At 38.3% G+C, this 18,709-nt stretch overlaps 1 protein-coding gene across 2 annotated transcripts in view; it reads left to right on the top strand.

Moving 5' to 3' along the window:
• The window catches only part of luzp1 (leucine zipper protein 1), a 79,332-nt gene extending 66,529 nt beyond the window's left edge, over positions 1-12,803 (top strand). For both annotated transcript variants that reach the window (XM_059352807.1, XM_059352808.1), the window contains exons 7-8: positions 4,563-4,852; positions 6,496-12,803. In XM_059352807.1, coding sequence (XP_059208790.1) covers positions 4,563-4,811 — 249 coding nt within the window. In that variant the 3' untranslated portion in view covers positions 4,812-4,852; positions 6,496-12,803. The remainder of the gene's footprint in view (positions 1-4,562; positions 4,853-6,495) is intronic.
• Positions 12,804-18,709: the final 5,906 nt, after the last annotated feature.

Here is an 18,709-nt window from a genome sequence, read left to right as displayed (position 1 = left end):
ATTCAAAAAGTATTTGAGAGCTTATAGCTGTTATATCTGAGCTCCCTCCTGAGTCGTCTTCCGCCATGATTTCAGTTCTGGAAAAGTCCCATGTTGCATTGCGACACTCCCACATGTATTCTGATGCATTTCATTGGCCAAGAGACCGAAAATAGGTGAAAAGAAATACAAGAACTACAAAACCACGTTTCCGCTTTCCCGGCTTTAATGGTAGAAAACACAAGAGCGCCACCGGTTTTAATGGTAGAAATGCGGGAATGCTATCCCAGCTTAAATGGGTTAAGTAATAGACGTGGCGAGCAGACCTGGTAGCAGAAAAAGGACAAACAGGACTTGGTCCAAAACACACTTTAAATTTAGATATGAATGAACCTTACAGGTCAGTGAGGTCAGTCATGGGGAATACTAGTCACTCAGAGTACAGAACAGGATTGTAGTCGTTCCTCCCCGCTGTAGCAGAAGGAAACCTCAGCCTGTACATGAATGAACCGTGAACTTATGTTTGGCTGAGGACAGCGAGGCCGATATGGCCGATGAGCGAGATACCAAAACATCCTTTGTTGAGTCAAAAACCAGTGGCAGCAAGGTAAAGTGAGGGATCAGAGCTGCTCCACTGTTCACCATTGGCCTGATGTGACCCGTGCAGAAAAAGCCCTGTGGAATAACCGTCTGTGCAGCAGCTGAAGTTGGACTGTGAGATGTTTTCAGTAGTAGAGCGTCAGACAACAGACACTGACTGTACACATAGCCATAAAAAAGCCATAAAAGAATGGCTTTTATAAATCACAACCAATAAACAGATCATCACCTGGGAAAATCAAACACAGATTTCGCCTTTTTCTGAAACATTTCACCTGGAGTGTCAAGAGTGTTGTCTTGCTGGGGAGGTGATTTAAGAGTATGGGTTGGCAAGGCAACGCCATTCCTTAAAATTGGGCAAGAGACCAAGAGCAGACAGATTTAAAGTAGGGATATAATTTGTTCAGCAGAAGCTCTGACACGCTACTTGTGTTATTTCTTGAATCTGCTGGGATTAGAAAGCATAGTCTTCTTCAGTGTCCAAGTGAACTCTTTGAAACTATGATGATAATTCTTATACAGAGAGCGTTTTCTCATAAAAATAAAAATGTTTTCACATAAAGCCTAAAACAGAGATAGTTTATCATTTTAGAAAAGTGTGTATTCACTTTCATGCTGAGAGTAAGATGTGAACGTACTGCTCTTGTAATGTCTGTATTGTAAATGTGAAGCTGCAACTAGCAGCTGCTTAGCTTATCTTAGCGTAGTGTAGCTTAGTTTAGCTTAGCTTAGCTTAGTTTAGCATAAAGACTGTCCAAGAAAAAGACTCCCAACTTGTTGATTTCACACTTTTTTAAATTGAAAGCCAGTTAACCCATTAAGCCGGGAAAGCATTGCTGCATTTCTACCATTAAAGCAGGGAAAGCAGATATGTTGTTTTGTAGTATTTGTATTTTTTTCCACCTATTTTTAAAAACTTTATTGAAGGTTGAGACAAATAAACTCACTTTTTCATGAAAGCCACAGGTATAAGCTCTCAAATACTTTTTGAATTTCATTTCTATCTGCTACAGAGGCTGAAAACTATTATTTAGTAGCAAGCGTTGACACTTCTGTTGAATTTCCAGAAAAACTTCAGGTTTTAGGGGGTTATTTTAAAATCGCCTAGAGGTTTTACAGGCATTTTTTACAGGCGTTTTAGGCCTAAATGGGTTAATTGGAAAGCAAGATGTGTTGGTAGGCAGATTATGTTACTTTTGGTCAGAGCCAGGCTAGCTGTTTCCCTCCTGCCAGTTTTTAATGCTAAACTAAGCTAGCTGCTAGCTGCTAGTTCCAATAACAAAACTTTACAGATATGAGAGTGTTGTGATCTTATTAATCAATTTTCAGCGAAAAAAAATTACAGCAAATAATTGTATTTTCCAAAATTTCAAACTATTTCATTTAAAAATAAACTATTAGCATCTTCATTCATCATTTCATTCATTTGACACAAAAAGGTTCGAACAAGCAGTTTTTTGAAGGTTATTTTAAAAACGTAATAGACTAAAAAGAAACAGATGACTAATTACCGTGATAAAAAAGGTAATAAGTTATGTAACTATTTTAATAATTTCATCAAAGAAATATAACTTATAACAAATATTTTAAACTGTAGGCTACAATAAAGCTGAAAAGTTAATTTAAAGCAGGGGTGTAAACCTCACAACAGTGATTACTGTCAAACTTTTAACATTTACTTAACTGTAGATCTTTCCACAGTTTTGACATCAAACATTTTGATGTTGATGGCTTTTTCTTTTCTTTTTTTACCTTAGGTAGATAGGATTTCCACTGTTCAGTGAAATTAGAGCTATTTTCTGATTTCAGAAGGAAACTTTTGCACAGAGAAAAGATGTAAAGCAACAGAATAAATGTTATATTCTCCAGACAAGCGTTTAACTTAAAAATGTGTCAATAACTGCAACAGATTACAACTACAAGTACTTTAATGAATAATGCTGTAACATGTAACTAGTTACTTCACAGCACTAGGTACGAGATATATATATACCTAACAGCAGTGCTTTTCTTCGCCTCACCTTCTCTGTTTTTTATTGTGTCAAATCATCATGCTGTGCTGCCAGACATGATTTAGTGTTTCTGATTATAACAGCCTATAAAAGTGGGTTTTCCAAGCTGAAGGCATTCTGCTGTGAGCTGGAGCAGGTCTGTGATGACAGCAGCACTTGCTGTTCCAGTAGATTTCCTCTGCTGTGGCACATCAATTTACTTAACAGCATTTATTACAGGCTGACGTTGCTCTCGCCCAAATATTTTCTTAAATTAACTTTCAGCCACATGGGAAAAAAGCTCCGCATTGGCACACACACACAAGTTACTAATTTTCCTTCAACTGAAGCCACACATCTTTTTAAAAGCTGTTAAGTGCGTTACACTTTTTCGAGCGTTTTCTTTAAACTCCCAGCTAATAAATGCCAAGCCGTCATTGTCATGTGTGTGTTTATTAAGTTTTGTTATTTTAAGTGTGTTGAGCAATGCACAATTCTCCTGATGAGTGTAGGAGGAAGACTGGAAGTGCATTACACGGCAGACTTGTGAAAGCCCCCGGTCTTGCAGCAATGGCTTACCATAGAAGGAGAATATGCCACTCTGCCGTTTCCTCCCCTCGCTTACTGGAGCAGGAAGTGACCACACTGAACACGCCTACTTGGCAGGATTTTCTGGTGACTGATTTCCTGTCTGTTACCCCTGGAGACCGAGAAAGGCAGTCCAGCAGGGCTCCATTAAAGCCAATTAGTGAGAATGCATTCTAAAACTGCATCAGAAGCCAACTCCAACCCACCAAATGTCACTAATTATGGTGCTTTTTTAAAGCTGAAATTACAGGAGTGGGGTGCTGTTTCTGTGTGCTTTAGGAACTGCATCGTCATCTAACTCTCGCTTTTTTAGAGGAGGGTTACTGAGGTTATGAGAGGGGACGTGCCGCTGTAGCCACCACAGACTAGTAACGTGGGGTTTGTTTTCTAGTCAGCCCACCAAATTATAAATCTCTCAGCTTGGGGTATGTTTGGGGTTTTTGGTTGGGGATTTTTCCCCTGGCAGGAATCCACATGGCAGTTTTTCCTTGTCACACACCAGTTAACATAAGCAGCATGTATTTAATGCCCACATAATATAAAAAGTCCAAACAAGGCCCCAAATCGTCCAAACAAAATGCCCAGATCTCTAAACACAACTCCAGGATATGGGATTGAAGGAATTTACTAGACTAAGACTTACTAGGACTGATATAAAAGATATATCGATATATTTTCAAATGCGATATGGAATTAGACCATATCGCATATATCTATATAGTTCAATTTTTTTCTCTCATTATATATAAATGCTGCCCTTATTAGGGTTTGTCATATTTAGTTCTTTTGTAATGTTCGTTATTCTTTTCTCATATAAATATAAATATTTCAGAAAAAGATTGGCCTATTTACTTCCATAGGCTATTTTTATTTCAGATTTTTTATTTATTTAAATGTGCACTTTATGGAGCTTTGATTTTTTTTAAAAAAGGTACTCCTGTTTAGGTTTATTTTACTTGCACAGTTAGAATTACATAAAATGACAAAGATAACATATAGTGTAAAGTGCAGGGAGAGGCAGAAAATCCAGATGGGTTTATTTAAAGCCTCCACCTAAAAATTTCATAGCAATTAGAAAGTAATAAACTGATACATAGGTATAACATCAACAAGTTATAATGACAATAACAAAAACAATAAAAAACGAGATGAATGAAAGATGAACATGTTATAAAAGTGTATTTTGTGTATTAATTAGAATTTTAAAACAGCAGTTAAATGAACTTTTAGACATCTTTTAAAGCATTTCATAGAGATGGAGTCCTTTGCCAGATGGGAAAAGGTATTCCATTGCTCTCACTTTGAGATAAAAATACCTGAATATATATTGTATATCAATATTAAGTCTAAATATATTGGGATATGACTTTTTGCCCTAAGACTTATATTTTCTGACCTTTCCAGGCTGCTGATAGCGTGGAGCCCACCCCCATCCCCAACCCCAGCCACAGCCCGGCCTCCTGGAGGCGGCAGCTGCCCAGCAGCGACTCTCACCACCTGGGGAGCTCTTATGACCGGACGTCTAAGACAGCAGGGGCCTCCTCGAGAGGGGATCTGTGGTCCAGTCGGGGTCAAGGGTCAGGGGCCAGAGGCGACGGGAGGAGTGGAGCCGGGAGCAGACCGTGGAGCCATCGCCAGTCTGAGCATCATTAGATCAGCTTCGTCTGAGCAGCACATCTACAGCAAGAAAACAGGTAGGAGAGGGCAGGAAGTCATTAATTAAAGAATGCTGCTGTTAATTAATGTTACAATAATGTCACATCTCCCAAGAGGGTTCCATTTGCTGTATCAAAGTTCAGATGTTTTAAAGTGGTGGATGTGCTGTGGATAAAAAAAAAGCATCAAAATGTATTTTAGTCACCGAAAAAAGTCAATATCAGTTTCAATCAAGTGTATGCAATATTTAGGGTGGTCTAATCATTTTTTTCCTTGACTGTATATAGCAACAGTGTGAGTTATTAAATTATTGCACATGCTTTCTATAGAAAGTCCATATTGCACAGATAATTATTATTCATAAAGTTATGAATTATGTGGTCATACCTGCTGATGGCTGAAATATGTCTATTGAGTCAGGGTGTGTGGCACTCTGAGGGAGGCATTGTTTAATAGTTAATAAGTACTCACTGCATGTAACAGTTAGCATTTTATTATAATTATTTGGTTCTTACCAAGATAAAATAACTTAAATTTAGAAGTGTTAGATAATTTATCTTGTTTTTAAGAGTTAATTTCTTTTTTTAAGTGTTCAACATGCTTATTTTTAGATTTTTTTTTTTTTTTTTAACTTTTTATTGAACATTTTAACAAACATTTTGCATACATCTGGTATACATAAATCGAACCCCTCCAATAATGCATCCTCAGATAACACTTGACATCTTTCCTCAATCTTTCATCTTGTATCAGATATAAAATAACTTTACATTTTTTATATACTCCAATAAAATTGTGCAACTGAAATAGTAGTCATCCACTGTCATCCAAAAATGATGACTAATCAAACAGCAATTTGTTCCAGTGAAGCAAAATTAGAGAAATAAAAATAATATTCATAAAAGAAAGAAAAAATATCCAAGAAACAATATATCAAATTTGAAATAATTATAATAATACAAATAATAAAAAATAAAAACAAAAAAACGTAACTTTTCAACTTCTGTAGCTCTTATTTTTAGCTTTAACAATATTAATTCAAGAAATCTTGTCTAGTGAAATTATCTGTCCATGCAGCAAGACAATTTCCCTCAGATTTAGTGTTTTTATCTTGTTTTTAGACCCTTTTTTGCAGTGTGAGCAAAGCACGTTCAGGTGAACCAACTGTGTCTAAACCTGCAAGTAAGCGTGACAGGAAAATGCTGCATTGTTCACAATTCAGGGTATTTTCTCAATTCCTCAGTTTGCTGGGACCAGAGCATGTACTTTAGTACTAATTCGGAGACATTTTGAGTTTCCTTGAAAGCTTTGCAGCTCCCCATTTGCAATAAAATAAATAAGCCAGTGCTCATTCATTAGTCGATTCTTTTTGCAAACTTAATTCTTTATACATGTTGACTTGTAAACTTCACTTGTTCAGCTGATCTGCTGTGCACCGAATAAAAAAGACTGAAATTTAATTTGATTTTATTATTTACTTTATTGGAAGTGTACCAATTGAACACTGTCTCTATTTTCCCCATAATTAGTAGCAAATGACTTTGGTCTTTCTGGCAAACATTCGAGCAAATTATTTGTAAATTAGGGACCAATCATGTGTCTAAAGAAGATGAATAGCTGTGTTAAAATATGAAGGATTAACTAAGATATTTTCTCTTCATGTTTTTTTTTTTCTCAACAGCACTCCATTAAGCTCTCAATGGCACACGGAGAGCCAAACATCAGTCTCCCATCAACTAATGGCTTCCACCGTCTCCAAAAGTCAACATCCACAGCTTATACAGCAAGAAAAGCAAAGAAAAATAGCAGTCGCAGCCATATAGAACAACAAACCACAGAGCTGACATCCTCACTCTGACCCTTAGTGTACGCTGAGACGTGAACAGCTCTTCCTATCCGGAACCTTCCCTGTCCCAAAAGAGGCATAAATGGAAAAGACAGTGCCTGTACAGTGTTTTGGAGGTCGCCTCACCAGCCCATGTATCCTCTTCTGCTTCTCGTGTTGGATGTATTATAGTGTAATCCCGAAACTTGACAAGGGAGAGGCTGGCATGCTGGGGACGGCTGGGGATTTTCCTGCGTGCCAGAGAGGGTTTAAAGAGAGTTAGAGGAAGAAGGACTCAAACGTTGAGAAAGCCTTTCTCACAGGACCATTAGTGACCTGGATGGAGCTGGATACACATCAACTGAAAAACAAAAACCCAATCTTCAGCCACCTGCAGTACCAAGATGCATCCTCATCTCACAGGGCTTGATCTTCACAAACTAAAGGATCTTCAACCTTTTAATGTGACCAAAAACAGGAAGCGAACCCGTCTGTGCTGATTCGTATCATGATATTCACTTTTTCTTATGTATTTGCTTTGACAACCGTTTTCTTATTTTATTTTGTTTTGTCTTTTTTTTTTCAGATTTTCTCACACAAAACCATACAGACACATGCACACTTTTAACTTTTGGTTTATTTTTAACCCGTGTCACCACTTTGTGGCATGCAGCCTCAAACTGGATTTAATTTGGGGTCTAAGATGTTGAGCGAACATTTGCATGTTTCTAAGTAATAAAAATGAAGAGCACTTGAAAGATTGTGACTCAGCATGCACTCTGCTTAAAGGATTGCTGGTTGGCTGCATTTAAGGAACACACACAACACACACACACACACACACACACACACGCATTAAACACATACACATACACATTAGTTCTGACAAACCGGGACCTTATTTAAGCCTTTTTTTGCCATTTTCACCAGTTATTTTGATTCTTTGTAATTCGCTTCCTGTTCTGCATTATCCTTTCCCTTTCTGCTCAACCATATCAAGACAAAAAAAAAAATCGTAGTTTGCACGCAATGAAATGCAATGCACATGTAGAAAAAAAAGAGTATTTGGGAGGGGGGAGGGGGAGCATTGTTTATAACCTCAAACCATGCTACAATTTCCATGGTGCTTTGTTTTACAGCTGTTGCAACTGTCCTCATTCATGTATTTTGAGAGAGCCATAGCGAAAATGGAGTTTCTGTTTTAACTGAACAGTGGACTTCGGATTACCAGCAAACCCGGCCTGGCAAGGCAGACTTTTTTTCTTGTTTTGTTTCAGTGCTGCTGTAAATACTGTGTAGATGCCAGTCATAGGAAGACTCCTAACTACAAGGAACTGAGCGTTCAGCTTGTTATGTGACTGGGTTCGCCGTGCGAATCGTCCCAGCTTATCTCCATTTCTTATTTCTATAGAGGTGTATTATTTTGTGACATCGTAAAATATCAACTTGTGGTTGGTATGTTGGAGCAATTTCTCATTGGAGGGTGCCGCTGCAGCAATGGGGGTGCCATAAAAACCAATTAAATAGTGGCCAGTAATAAAAATAAAATGTTTTCATTGAGCTTAATGGTGCATTTCTATGACAGGAAACATTGTAAAACTTTTAACAGGCTCCTGCTGGACTTTAAATCTGACCCGTAAGATTCACAGCAGTTCGACAGGCGATGTAAACTTTGATCCCACAACAAAATGTATGAATGTCGCTCTCGAATGCAGCTGAGAATGACCAATTGCTCGATGGCTTCGATCCAACACGCCTGCGTTCTTTATCTGACAAGATCATGTAAGCATAACTGTGACAACATGGGACACATGAAATCTGTTGAAGAACTTTTGGGCTTTTAAAGCTCCATCTGGTTCCTCTGCTGTTGTGGATTTCAGTGCTGTGTTGAGCCAGACCCTGCTGGGAACGGCCAGTTTCAGTCTCAGTGCATTTCTCCTGTATCCTACCAGCCCACCATCTAGCTGTAATATTTATTAGCCTCCATATATGTACAGTTCTTTTATTGTGAAAAGGTCTGCCCAGTCTGTCGCCGCTTTGTCACTTTACTGTTTATGCAAGCAGGAGATTATATGCAATCAATAAACAGTCGCCCCCATAAAATGTCTGTAACCATATCAGTCATCATGCTGTAAATGCAAATCAGTCATAACTCCTTTTGTTTACTATCAGAATGCACATTTTCATTCTTTTACTTTTTGCTATAAATACCTGTTCATCTGTGCCTTGAGAAACATTGAGAGGTCGACTGTCCCAACAAATTCAGACTAACACCGTATTCTTACTGCATATAAATGACATGCAATACTGATTGTGAGGGGTTTTTTTAAACTTTATATCTTTTCCTTTTAAAGGATCGTTGTATGGAACATCGTAAAAGTATTTTGGTTGAAGCTTAAGAAGAGCTCCTCCGAGGGAACTCCTCCCTGACGGATGTCAAAGTAAGGTTCCCTGAGAAAAAGCTATTTTTTTCCCCCGGTTCGACTTCAAAGCACCCTTTAAAAGAATATAGACCGCACCGCCCAAAAAGCTATGTCCTTTGGATTTGTCTGTCAGAGTCGCAGGGTGCAGCGCGGCCTCAGAAAGGATTTCCATGTGGCCTCTTCATGGCCACTGCTGGCTTTATGATAGAGCAAAACCAGACCAGACATACTGCTCTTAGTGCACATGCCAAGATTTGATGATCATATGGACTTTCTGAGCTTTCTCTTTTATTATTCCTACTACAACTCTTCTCATGTACCAACAGGGAATGTTGTACATCTCTCACCTTCCCAACTGATCCCAACTCCCCTCTCTTCCTCTGTTTCTTCCTTGGATTCTCATTTCCTAAAGGGAAATCTTAGTCCTAAGCAGCGGTGATGTGTGTTGTTGGTTCAGAGAGTTGTTTTATTGAAGTTCCTGTCACCAGTCTGTGATGGGCAGCTCCCTGGGTAGCCGAAAGGTCAGAGGTCAGGGCTGCATCTAATCCCGTCTCTACGTCTTGACTCAGGGCTTCTAAATACAGGAGAGAGGAAGAGCGGCAGCTTGGCAGGGATGTCCACTTTAGGGATAATTAAAACAGGCCGAGGTATCGAATGTCCAGAGCTGCCAGACATCCACGTGGTGTGTGTGTGTGTGTTGTTATTAATATGTCAGCGAGGGCTCACGTTTTAAAGCTGGACATGGTGGACTTGTGTTTTGTAAGCTGCAGTAAGAAGGTGCTGACTGACAAATGTGCACGTGTGTTCGGAGATTGTTTTTTCCTGTTCGAGGCTGACATCACTGTGGGTCAGGATTACTGTATAAAGCAACTCAGTGATGCAAGTGCTAACAGGAATGCCCTCCTCAACCCCTTACTGCCCCACCTGTCTCCCTCCGCCCAATAAAGAATCTTCTACCATGCAGACAATCCTCCAGTTTCACCCGTCCTGACTGCATACTGTGCGACATCTATCATTCACCTTTTTCACTTTCTGCAACCTTCAACCTCTCTTACCTTCTGCTCTTAAACCTGTCTCTCCTTTTCCCCTTCACCCTGAACACAGCATTTGAGTCTGGGGTCCCGGGAAGAGCCCAGCTGTCGGAAACTGTAGGTTTTATGACGAGTCGGAGGGGTTTCCCTCCTGGAGACCGGCTTCAAAGACAGCAGGGCTTTTTAAAGGGCAAAGTTGAAACCCCATCCTCCACCATGCACCATGCCTTTCTTCCTTACAAGGCCCAAACGTACACTAACCGTACAGACCGTACAGCCACTGAAACCTAGCTGGACTCTGTGTGCCACGATGAAGACCATTGAAGAAACGGGTCACCCCCAAAATCCAAACTACATGTTTCTCCTCTTACCTGGTGAGCTATTAATCAGTCTCCATTGTTTTGGTGAATGTTGGAGATGTCTGCCTTCTCCTGAACATAATAACACTAGATGGCACTGTGTTTAAGGTGCTAAAAGCGTCAAAAAAAAACATTTGAAAAACTCAACAGCAGTGTCTCTTTCCAGAAATCATGAAGTGGTTAATCTATGGAACTAGAAAGAAAATAGTTCCTGTGTCAAGTTGCTCACAAAAAGGTTTGTGGATTTCTTGAGTAACCAGGTCATCATTTCTGGAAATATTGCCATGCATTGCTAGTATGTATTTTGAATTTTGGGGTGAACTGTCCCTTTAAGAGTCTACCTGTATGGGTTTTGGGCTAGCAATGTTCTAGGTCTTCATTGCTTGCAGTGAGAGCCTGTCTAGTGTTGACGTGGTGGAATGCACTGACTGGTCATCTGGGACTCAAGTGAAGACTTTACAGGTTTCTAGACTTCTATGGCTTTTGTGGCGCCATAAAGAAACAGCCGGGGGCTGTTTTTAGAGGTTTTGCAGAACATTTATCGAATGAGCGAATCGGAATGACAGCTGCCGCTGGAGCAGAATATTTAGGACACGGCTGCGACGGTTAAACAGGGGAGAAAAGAGTGTCTGCTTCCTGTTTCCCTGCTCAAATACCAACGAAAGAGTTAACAGAAATCCTCTTAAGCTCTGGTAGTGTATGTATAAACATCCGTTATTTACAAGTCATTGTTTTTTCCCCTTTTTATAAAGTAGACTAGAATGTACTTAGTGGAGATTGGAGTGGCGAGGCAGAAATGGCTCCTGGGCAGCGAGCGGGGCCTTGTCCTCAAAGGCCTCCATTGTGAAGCCAGGGTCATGGTGTCACTGGGTGGCGTAGGCTGTAATCTGCACTTAACCAGCACTTAACTTTAAGACCTCAAACGACTAATTCTCCCTTAGTCCCCTTTGTCAAAAAGTTTCCTCTTTTGTGTCCCAGATTTGTACTTTAACTCTGTTTCAGTCGCTGTTTGCTGAATGTACCACAGTCGGAGACGTTATGTGTTTTTGCACCAGCCAAATTAGAGTATTTAAGAGTCATCTCATCAGTTAAAGAAAGGAAATTGGCGTGCACTCAGTGATTGAATATTTCTTCGAGGTATGGCACCCTGTTACGCCTGCATCTCAGCCTTCTAACTCTGTGCCAAAATCATTCCACAGTATTTCCAGTTTACAGTTAGAGACAGTGCCAACGCTTCCCCAGATGCTCACCCTGTCTCTAAGATACTGAAATTAGGGGAAATGTTCAATTTGAGGGTTTTCTTTCTTTTTTCTTTTTTTTTGGTTTTCTGCTTAAATGTGTTTTTATTTCTTTGTTAAACAAAAGATGTCTTATTTTGGAAGCTATATCGGATAGATTTTATTTAAGGAAACTCTTGTAATTTTGTAAAGTGGGCCTTATTATTGAAATATATTAAGTATTTGTCCATCTTGATTTTAAGAATGATATTTTTTGCGAGATAATGTATCTTCCTCATTGTTATTACACTCCTGGAGAGTACTTCTTCCTGTATTTTTGTGTTTTTTGTTATTTTAATGCAAGACATTTCTCACGACCTGGAGACACGATGGCACAACACGGATCAGAGAAAGAGGGAGAGAGAGAAAGAGAGGAGCCAGGGTTGTGTCATAGTCATTGAAGAATGAGAGCTATGTGCATTTTATCAGAGCTGAGCAGGTTTTCGCGGCGCTGAGTGGTTCACCATGTGTCGTCCCGTTCTTATCGGGGACCGTTCAGTGCTCGCTGCTCTGTTCTCCGTCGCTCTTAAATTCAGGGTTCGTACATCTTCTGTGCTGTATGTTTGTAAGTGCTGCCAAAGAAAGAAGCGTGCAGGCCCCAGACACACACACACACACACACACATACACACACACATGTATATATATAAACACACATAAATAATCATAGGAATAAAAAAAACAACATAAAACTGGATGTCATCTCTCCTACATGCATACATGCACAGATAAACTAATTTCAGGCCTGTACAATCAACTTGTTTTTTTTATTTCTGAGTGTTTCTGAGTTCATTTTGTGTGCAGAAGAAGGAGACTGACAGACAGAGGTGTCAAACACAAAACTGTGTGTAATGAAATCAGATCAAAAGGGTTTTATGATTTATTATTGCTTCTCAGTGTGTCAGCGAGGACTGTGTGGGGAGGCTTTCTTTTTTTTCTGTTTTAGACTTAATCCATTGTGCATGTTTTAACCTTACTGTGGCTGGCGCACTCTGCATGTAGGTCTCTTGAAGCTGCCAACTGTACAGCAGACCATATGTATTCCAATAAAAATAAAAACCAACCTGTTTGTAACACGTCTCCATGTTGGAACCTGTGTCAGTGTGTGTGTGTGTAGCTGATTGTGTGTAAAACTCATGTATGTTAATCTCTTTCATGCTTTTTGCTCAACGAGCTCAGCAAGTTTTGATTTCATAGCGGTACACCCTGTGTGTATGTGTGTGTGTTCTTGTACTTCCTACATAGTGAGGACCAGAGCACGTTTTTAACCAACAGAGTGAGGACATTTTTGCCAGTCCTTACTTCTTTAAAGGCTTTTTTGAGATTTCAGACTTTGTTTTAAGGATTAAAGGTTACATGATAATGATAACTAACTGAAATTGTATATAAAATTATAGTGAAAATGTCCTTAGTTCTCGTCTTTGTCAACTTTTTTCATACATAATGAAGATGGTTAAGGCAAATAAATAAGGCAAATAAAGGTAATACCCCATTACAAAAAAACGAACACTAAAACCAATAAAAACTAAACTAAAACTAAAGCATTTAAAAAAAAAAAATACTAACTAAACTAAAACTAGCAAACTCATTCTAAAAACTCATTATTAAAACTAAAACTAATGAAAAATCCAAAACTATTATAACCTTGTAAGGGAATTCACTGTTACAATGAGGGTCCTCACAAAGATAGAAGTACAAGAGTGTGTGTGTGTGTGTGTGTGTGTGTGTGTGTGTGTGTGTGTGTGTTCAATCCCCTGGTTTGAACGAACAGAGAACAGCAGCTGACGGTACGTAAAATAAGCAGGCAGACAAATGAGGCAAATTTGGTCAGGTCAGGTACAAAGAGGAAAACCACAAGCTGTTGTGGAATGCAAAGTCAGCACACACAACTTTCTCTTAAACAGCAACGCCTCACTTTGTGAAAGCCAGCACTTCTGTTCCCTTTGGTAGCTTTAAATAATCATCTAATCTACACAATGCAGTGGTGATAAATCTGACTTTTCATATGGAAATGAACCCTCCTCTGATTCTCAAGTTGTTTTATTATCCGTCAAGTGCAACTCGGGAGAGTTTTTTTTAATGTAAAGTTTTTTATTTTACCTGGTAATCTCCAACATTTCCCAGAACAGTTTTGTAAAACTCCAGAGAACAAGCCTGAACATGTTGAATTCAGCTGCATGGCCTTTATGTGTAGGGAGAGCAAAAGATCAACAAGTGGCTCCTGGTGCAGCTGCATTGCTGCACCAATCCCTCTGGGATTTGAAATTTACAGTTTTACGCCAATAATCCCAAAGATAAACTGTATTATGCATATTTATATTAAACTAAATATATATACATATATAAATTAATACATATAGACAACTGTATCCTGATAGGAGACCCCAGTTTGGCAAAAAATTAGAGATTAATGAGTTTGCTGCTTCAGTCTGAGGTTGCTGGTATTGTGCATGTAACTAGGACGAATCATCGTTAATGTGATCAGTAACAGCTGTGCTTTACCTTCTGAAAAAGGCCTATTTTTAATCAAATGCTTGCAATCCCAAGGCTTCTAAAGACAAAGAGAAACAAGAATAATCATCACTGATCAAAGTTCACCATTTACAGCGAATGATTTGTTTGTTACGAGACAAAGTGGTTGAGCGTTAAGGGTTAACGCTGTCTCCTGCTTGTGTGGTTTAATCTGTCCCAAGTTCAGATGCAGGGAGGTGTTACCCTCACACAGTGGTGCCTGTTTAGACCCTGGTACTCCTGAGCCTCAGCGCTGATGCCTGACCTGAATTAGTGCTGTGAAGTCAACCATGGAAATGACTCAGTGGCGCTCCAGGCGAGTGGAAGAGGAGGAGGAAGATAGAGGAGCAGGGTCGGGTCCAGAGGGGAGGGCAACTGGTTAGTAAGAAACAGCATACTGAACACTAAAACAAGACATTTTTAACTCCAATCCACTTTATTTACAGGTACATCTAAAAAAATTGAATATCATGAAAAAGTTATATTATTACAATATTTTTGGACAATTATTTCAGAATGTGAAACTATATTATATAGATTCATTACACATAGTGAAATATTTCAAGCCTGTATTTCTTGTAATTTTGATTATTATGGCTTACAGATCATGAAAACACAAAACTCAGTGTCTCAGAAAATTAGAATATTACATAAGATCAATAAAAAAAAGGATATCTTAAACGCAAATGTTCATTTCTATACATCAATACTTGGTTGGGCTCCTTTTGCATGAATTTCTGCATTAACACTTGGTGGCATGGAGGAGATCAGCCTACAGCACCATGTTGCTTTTATAGCAGCCTTCAGCTCATCTGGTGTCTCTCACTTTCCTCTTGACAACAGCCCATAGACTCCTATGGGGAGTTTGCTGCCCAGTAACACCATGGTCACTGAAGCAGCTTTTGGTACCTTTGTCAGTGTGGGCAGGTGCCAAGTCCTGCTGGAAAATGAAAGCAGCATCTCCAAAGAGCTTGTGGAAGCATGAAGACTCTAAAATGTCCTGCTAGATGGCTGCTATGTTGACTGTGGACTTCAGAAAACACAGTGGAGCAACAGCAGCAGAGGACATGGCCCCAAACCACCACTGACCCAGGACCATCAGATTACACTTCTGATCCATATACTTGATAAAAATGTTGAACCCAAAAGAAACAAAGGAAAACATAAAATCTGATCTTGAAAATTACATTTCAATACACAGAATTTTAAATGTTGCAAATATGAATACAGGTTGCAAATATTACATATAACAGGTAAAATGAGGATAATATCTAGTTCTATATTTTTATACTAAACATATTTGACATTATCTCCAGTTTTACTTGGCTGAATACAATCCAAAAAAAATCTGGTATGGAGAACAAACCAGAAGGCTCAATGTTGCTTCAAAACTTATTTTTATGTATATTGGAAAGGCCTGCATATAAAAAAAACAATGGTTTTACACGACATTGATTTTTTTTTTATTTGACATTTTTTCATTTTATGAAAAAATACTTTTAACTTTTTTTGGGGGAGATTTTCAAACTCTGAAATGGGTGAATTTGACCCCCAACATCAGAGGAGGGTTAAAAAAAAACAACAACTCCTAGACTCGCCCTGTGGAGGAGTGAGAGAGAGAACGAGGCTTCACCGCCTCCAGCAGGTGTCACAGGAAACAGTGAGTGGGTGGTGATTGTGAGAGTACATACAAAGGGTTGTCGAGGTCGAGCCTGCAGCTTTGAATAACTTTTCAGTAACAAGAGCTTAATAATTGTGCATGTTATATGGAATTTATAGTCATGTGAGAAACTGATTACAACCATGCTTGCAAGAATTCCAATAACAATAGGTGATTAATTAATGTACAATTAATGTATATAAGAATTCTTTGAAATGAAGATATTAAAAATACTAAACTGACATAATATGAAAACATTATACAATCACTAGCCTCTTAATCAGTGGTGGAAAGTAACTAAGTACATTTACTCAAGTATTGTACTTAAGTACAATTTTGAGGTACTTTACTTGAGAATTTCCATATTATGTAACTTTATACTTCTACTTCACTACATTTAAAGGTAAATATTGTACTTTTTACTCCACTACATTTAGCTGACAGATTAAGTTGCTTTTGACATGAAAATCATGATAAATTTTAAGTGATCAGATGTTTAAAAAACAAAAAAAACAAACTCATAATAGTATATTAAGTAGTTAAAATTTGTCCTACCTTGAGAAAATTAAAACGCCGCTTACATAAATGCATCAATAATAATAATCTAATAATATATTCAGAATATACAAAACAATCTGAATAGGTCCATCCTGCATAATTAGTACTTTTACTTTTGATAGTTTAAGTGCATTTTGATGCTGATACTTTTGTACTTTAACTTTTTTTTTTTAAACTTCTCTTAATTGTTTTTTTTTTCTTTCGTTCACATACAAAAATAAAGAAGGTACATGTTAATTTATGCTTGAAATCAACATGAAAGAACAGAATGGAAGTTAAAAAAAATAAAAGCAATTTTTAAATAAAAAATAAAAAAACACCAAATAAACAAAAACCTAGGTGGAGTCAAATCAAATATCAAAACAATAATAAGTTTTACAAATAAAAGAGATTTAAATAGTTATAATACAATAGTTGTTCATTTTTCATGGGATTATATTTAGTACAATAGTCCATAAATGGCTGCCATATTGTGTAAAAGGTATTTATCTTACCTCTCAGGGTGAATTTTATTTTTTCTAACTGCAAATGTTTCATTACATCATTCATTAAAGCTTGATAGACTGGAGGATTTTTTTTTTTGTTTCCAGTTCAGCAGAATTAATCTTCTAGCTAACAGTGTTGAATGCAAGACTTTTACATGTAGTGGAGTAATTCTACAGTGTAGTATTAGTACTCTTACTTAAGTAAGAGTTCTGAATACTTTCTCCTCCTCTGCTCTTAATATTTGATCCTTATGGATGATGTCCAAAGATTCTCATAGCAGGATTTGGGAGTTGTTTGTACGTGTGAGTGTACATTCCACCCCACACCTTTTTAAATCCCATGAGATGTGCTCAGACACGCTGTGGTCTCTCATCCAAAGGACTTTAATAACTCCCTCTCACACTTTCTATGCCGCTGCCTCTCTATCAAGTAACAAGTTGATGTGGGCTTGAGGCTATTATGAAAAATAACCTCACAGTCAACAGTTACACACTGCTCTGAGCCCATGGTTTACCAGGGAGGTGAAAATACCCGAGTGCTGCCGTCCAAAACCCCAGCTCAAATTACTGTTGTTACATCAAACATCTCCTTTGGTCACGATAATAATAACCGCGTCTCTGGGGGAAAACAAGGCCCGTGACGCTCCAGAGTGCATGGAAACAAGAGGGGCACAGAGCCCTGAAATACAACTCCACAGAAGAGCTCATAGCTCATGGTTGACCATTTTAATCTCCCCCTCTCATTCATCAGATCCCCCACTATGTGGAGCTGCTGCCAGGGACCCTCATACACACACAAACAGTGCCACAGACCCTGGGAAGCAGCCAGACCTGCACTGCAGGAGGGTCACTGGAGGGTCAAAGCACAAGCAGCCATGTTACTTTTGTACATGCATGTGCAAAGTACTAGAGGTGTGAGTCAGCGTCTCGGCCCCAGGATACGATTTTATTGCGGTTTTAAGCATTTTGCAATATCGTCACCCTGTTAAAATAATTGCCTCATTTTTTCAAGTTTTGCAGGAAACACAAAAAACTTCACCAAATTCATTCATTTCAATCATTTATGTAAATGTGCACTTTATGGAGCTTTGATTTAAAAAGAAAAAAGGTTCTCCTGTTGTTATACAGTATTTATGTTCACTTAAATAAATGGTTTCATTAAAACTACTTGTGACATGTCATATCCTCACCCTGTTAAAATAATCGCCTAACTCATTTTTTTCAAGTTTTGCAGGAAACACAAAAAACATCACCAAAAGTGTAACATATGACATTTATTGATAATTTCACTCAAAAAAGGATGGCTATTGGCATAGTAATAACACTGTGTGTAAATTATGTAACTTAAGAGAAATAAATGACTTAGGCAATTTTTTGAACAGGCCTTTGTGACTTAAGCAAGATATGGTAACACTTTATTTTGAAGGTGTCTACATAAGAGTCATACAAGCCTGTCAGAAACATGACATGACAAATATGAGCATTAATGTTACTTCAAAGTGTCATTAATGTTCATGACACATCCCATGTCATGTTTATGACACGCTCATGTCACTCTTATGTAGACACCTTCAAAATAAAGTGTTACCAACGCTTAAAATAAGAAATTAACTCTTAAAACAACAAATTATCCAACGCTTCTTGATCTAAAAGTTGTTTTTTATCTTGGTAAGAAACAAATAATTGCAGTGCACTCTGCTCGGCCCAGTTAATCACTGCTTTCAGCTTTAATTTACCTTTTTTTTTTAAAGAGTTAATTTCTTATT

This window comes from Centropristis striata, chromosome 16 (assembly GCF_030273125.1).
Source record: "Centropristis striata isolate RG_2023a ecotype Rhode Island chromosome 16, C.striata_1.0, whole genome shotgun sequence".
NCBI lineage: Eukaryota > Metazoa > Chordata > Actinopteri > Perciformes > Serranidae > Centropristis > Centropristis striata.
This window is presented reverse-complemented; position numbering and strand designations above follow the sequence as displayed.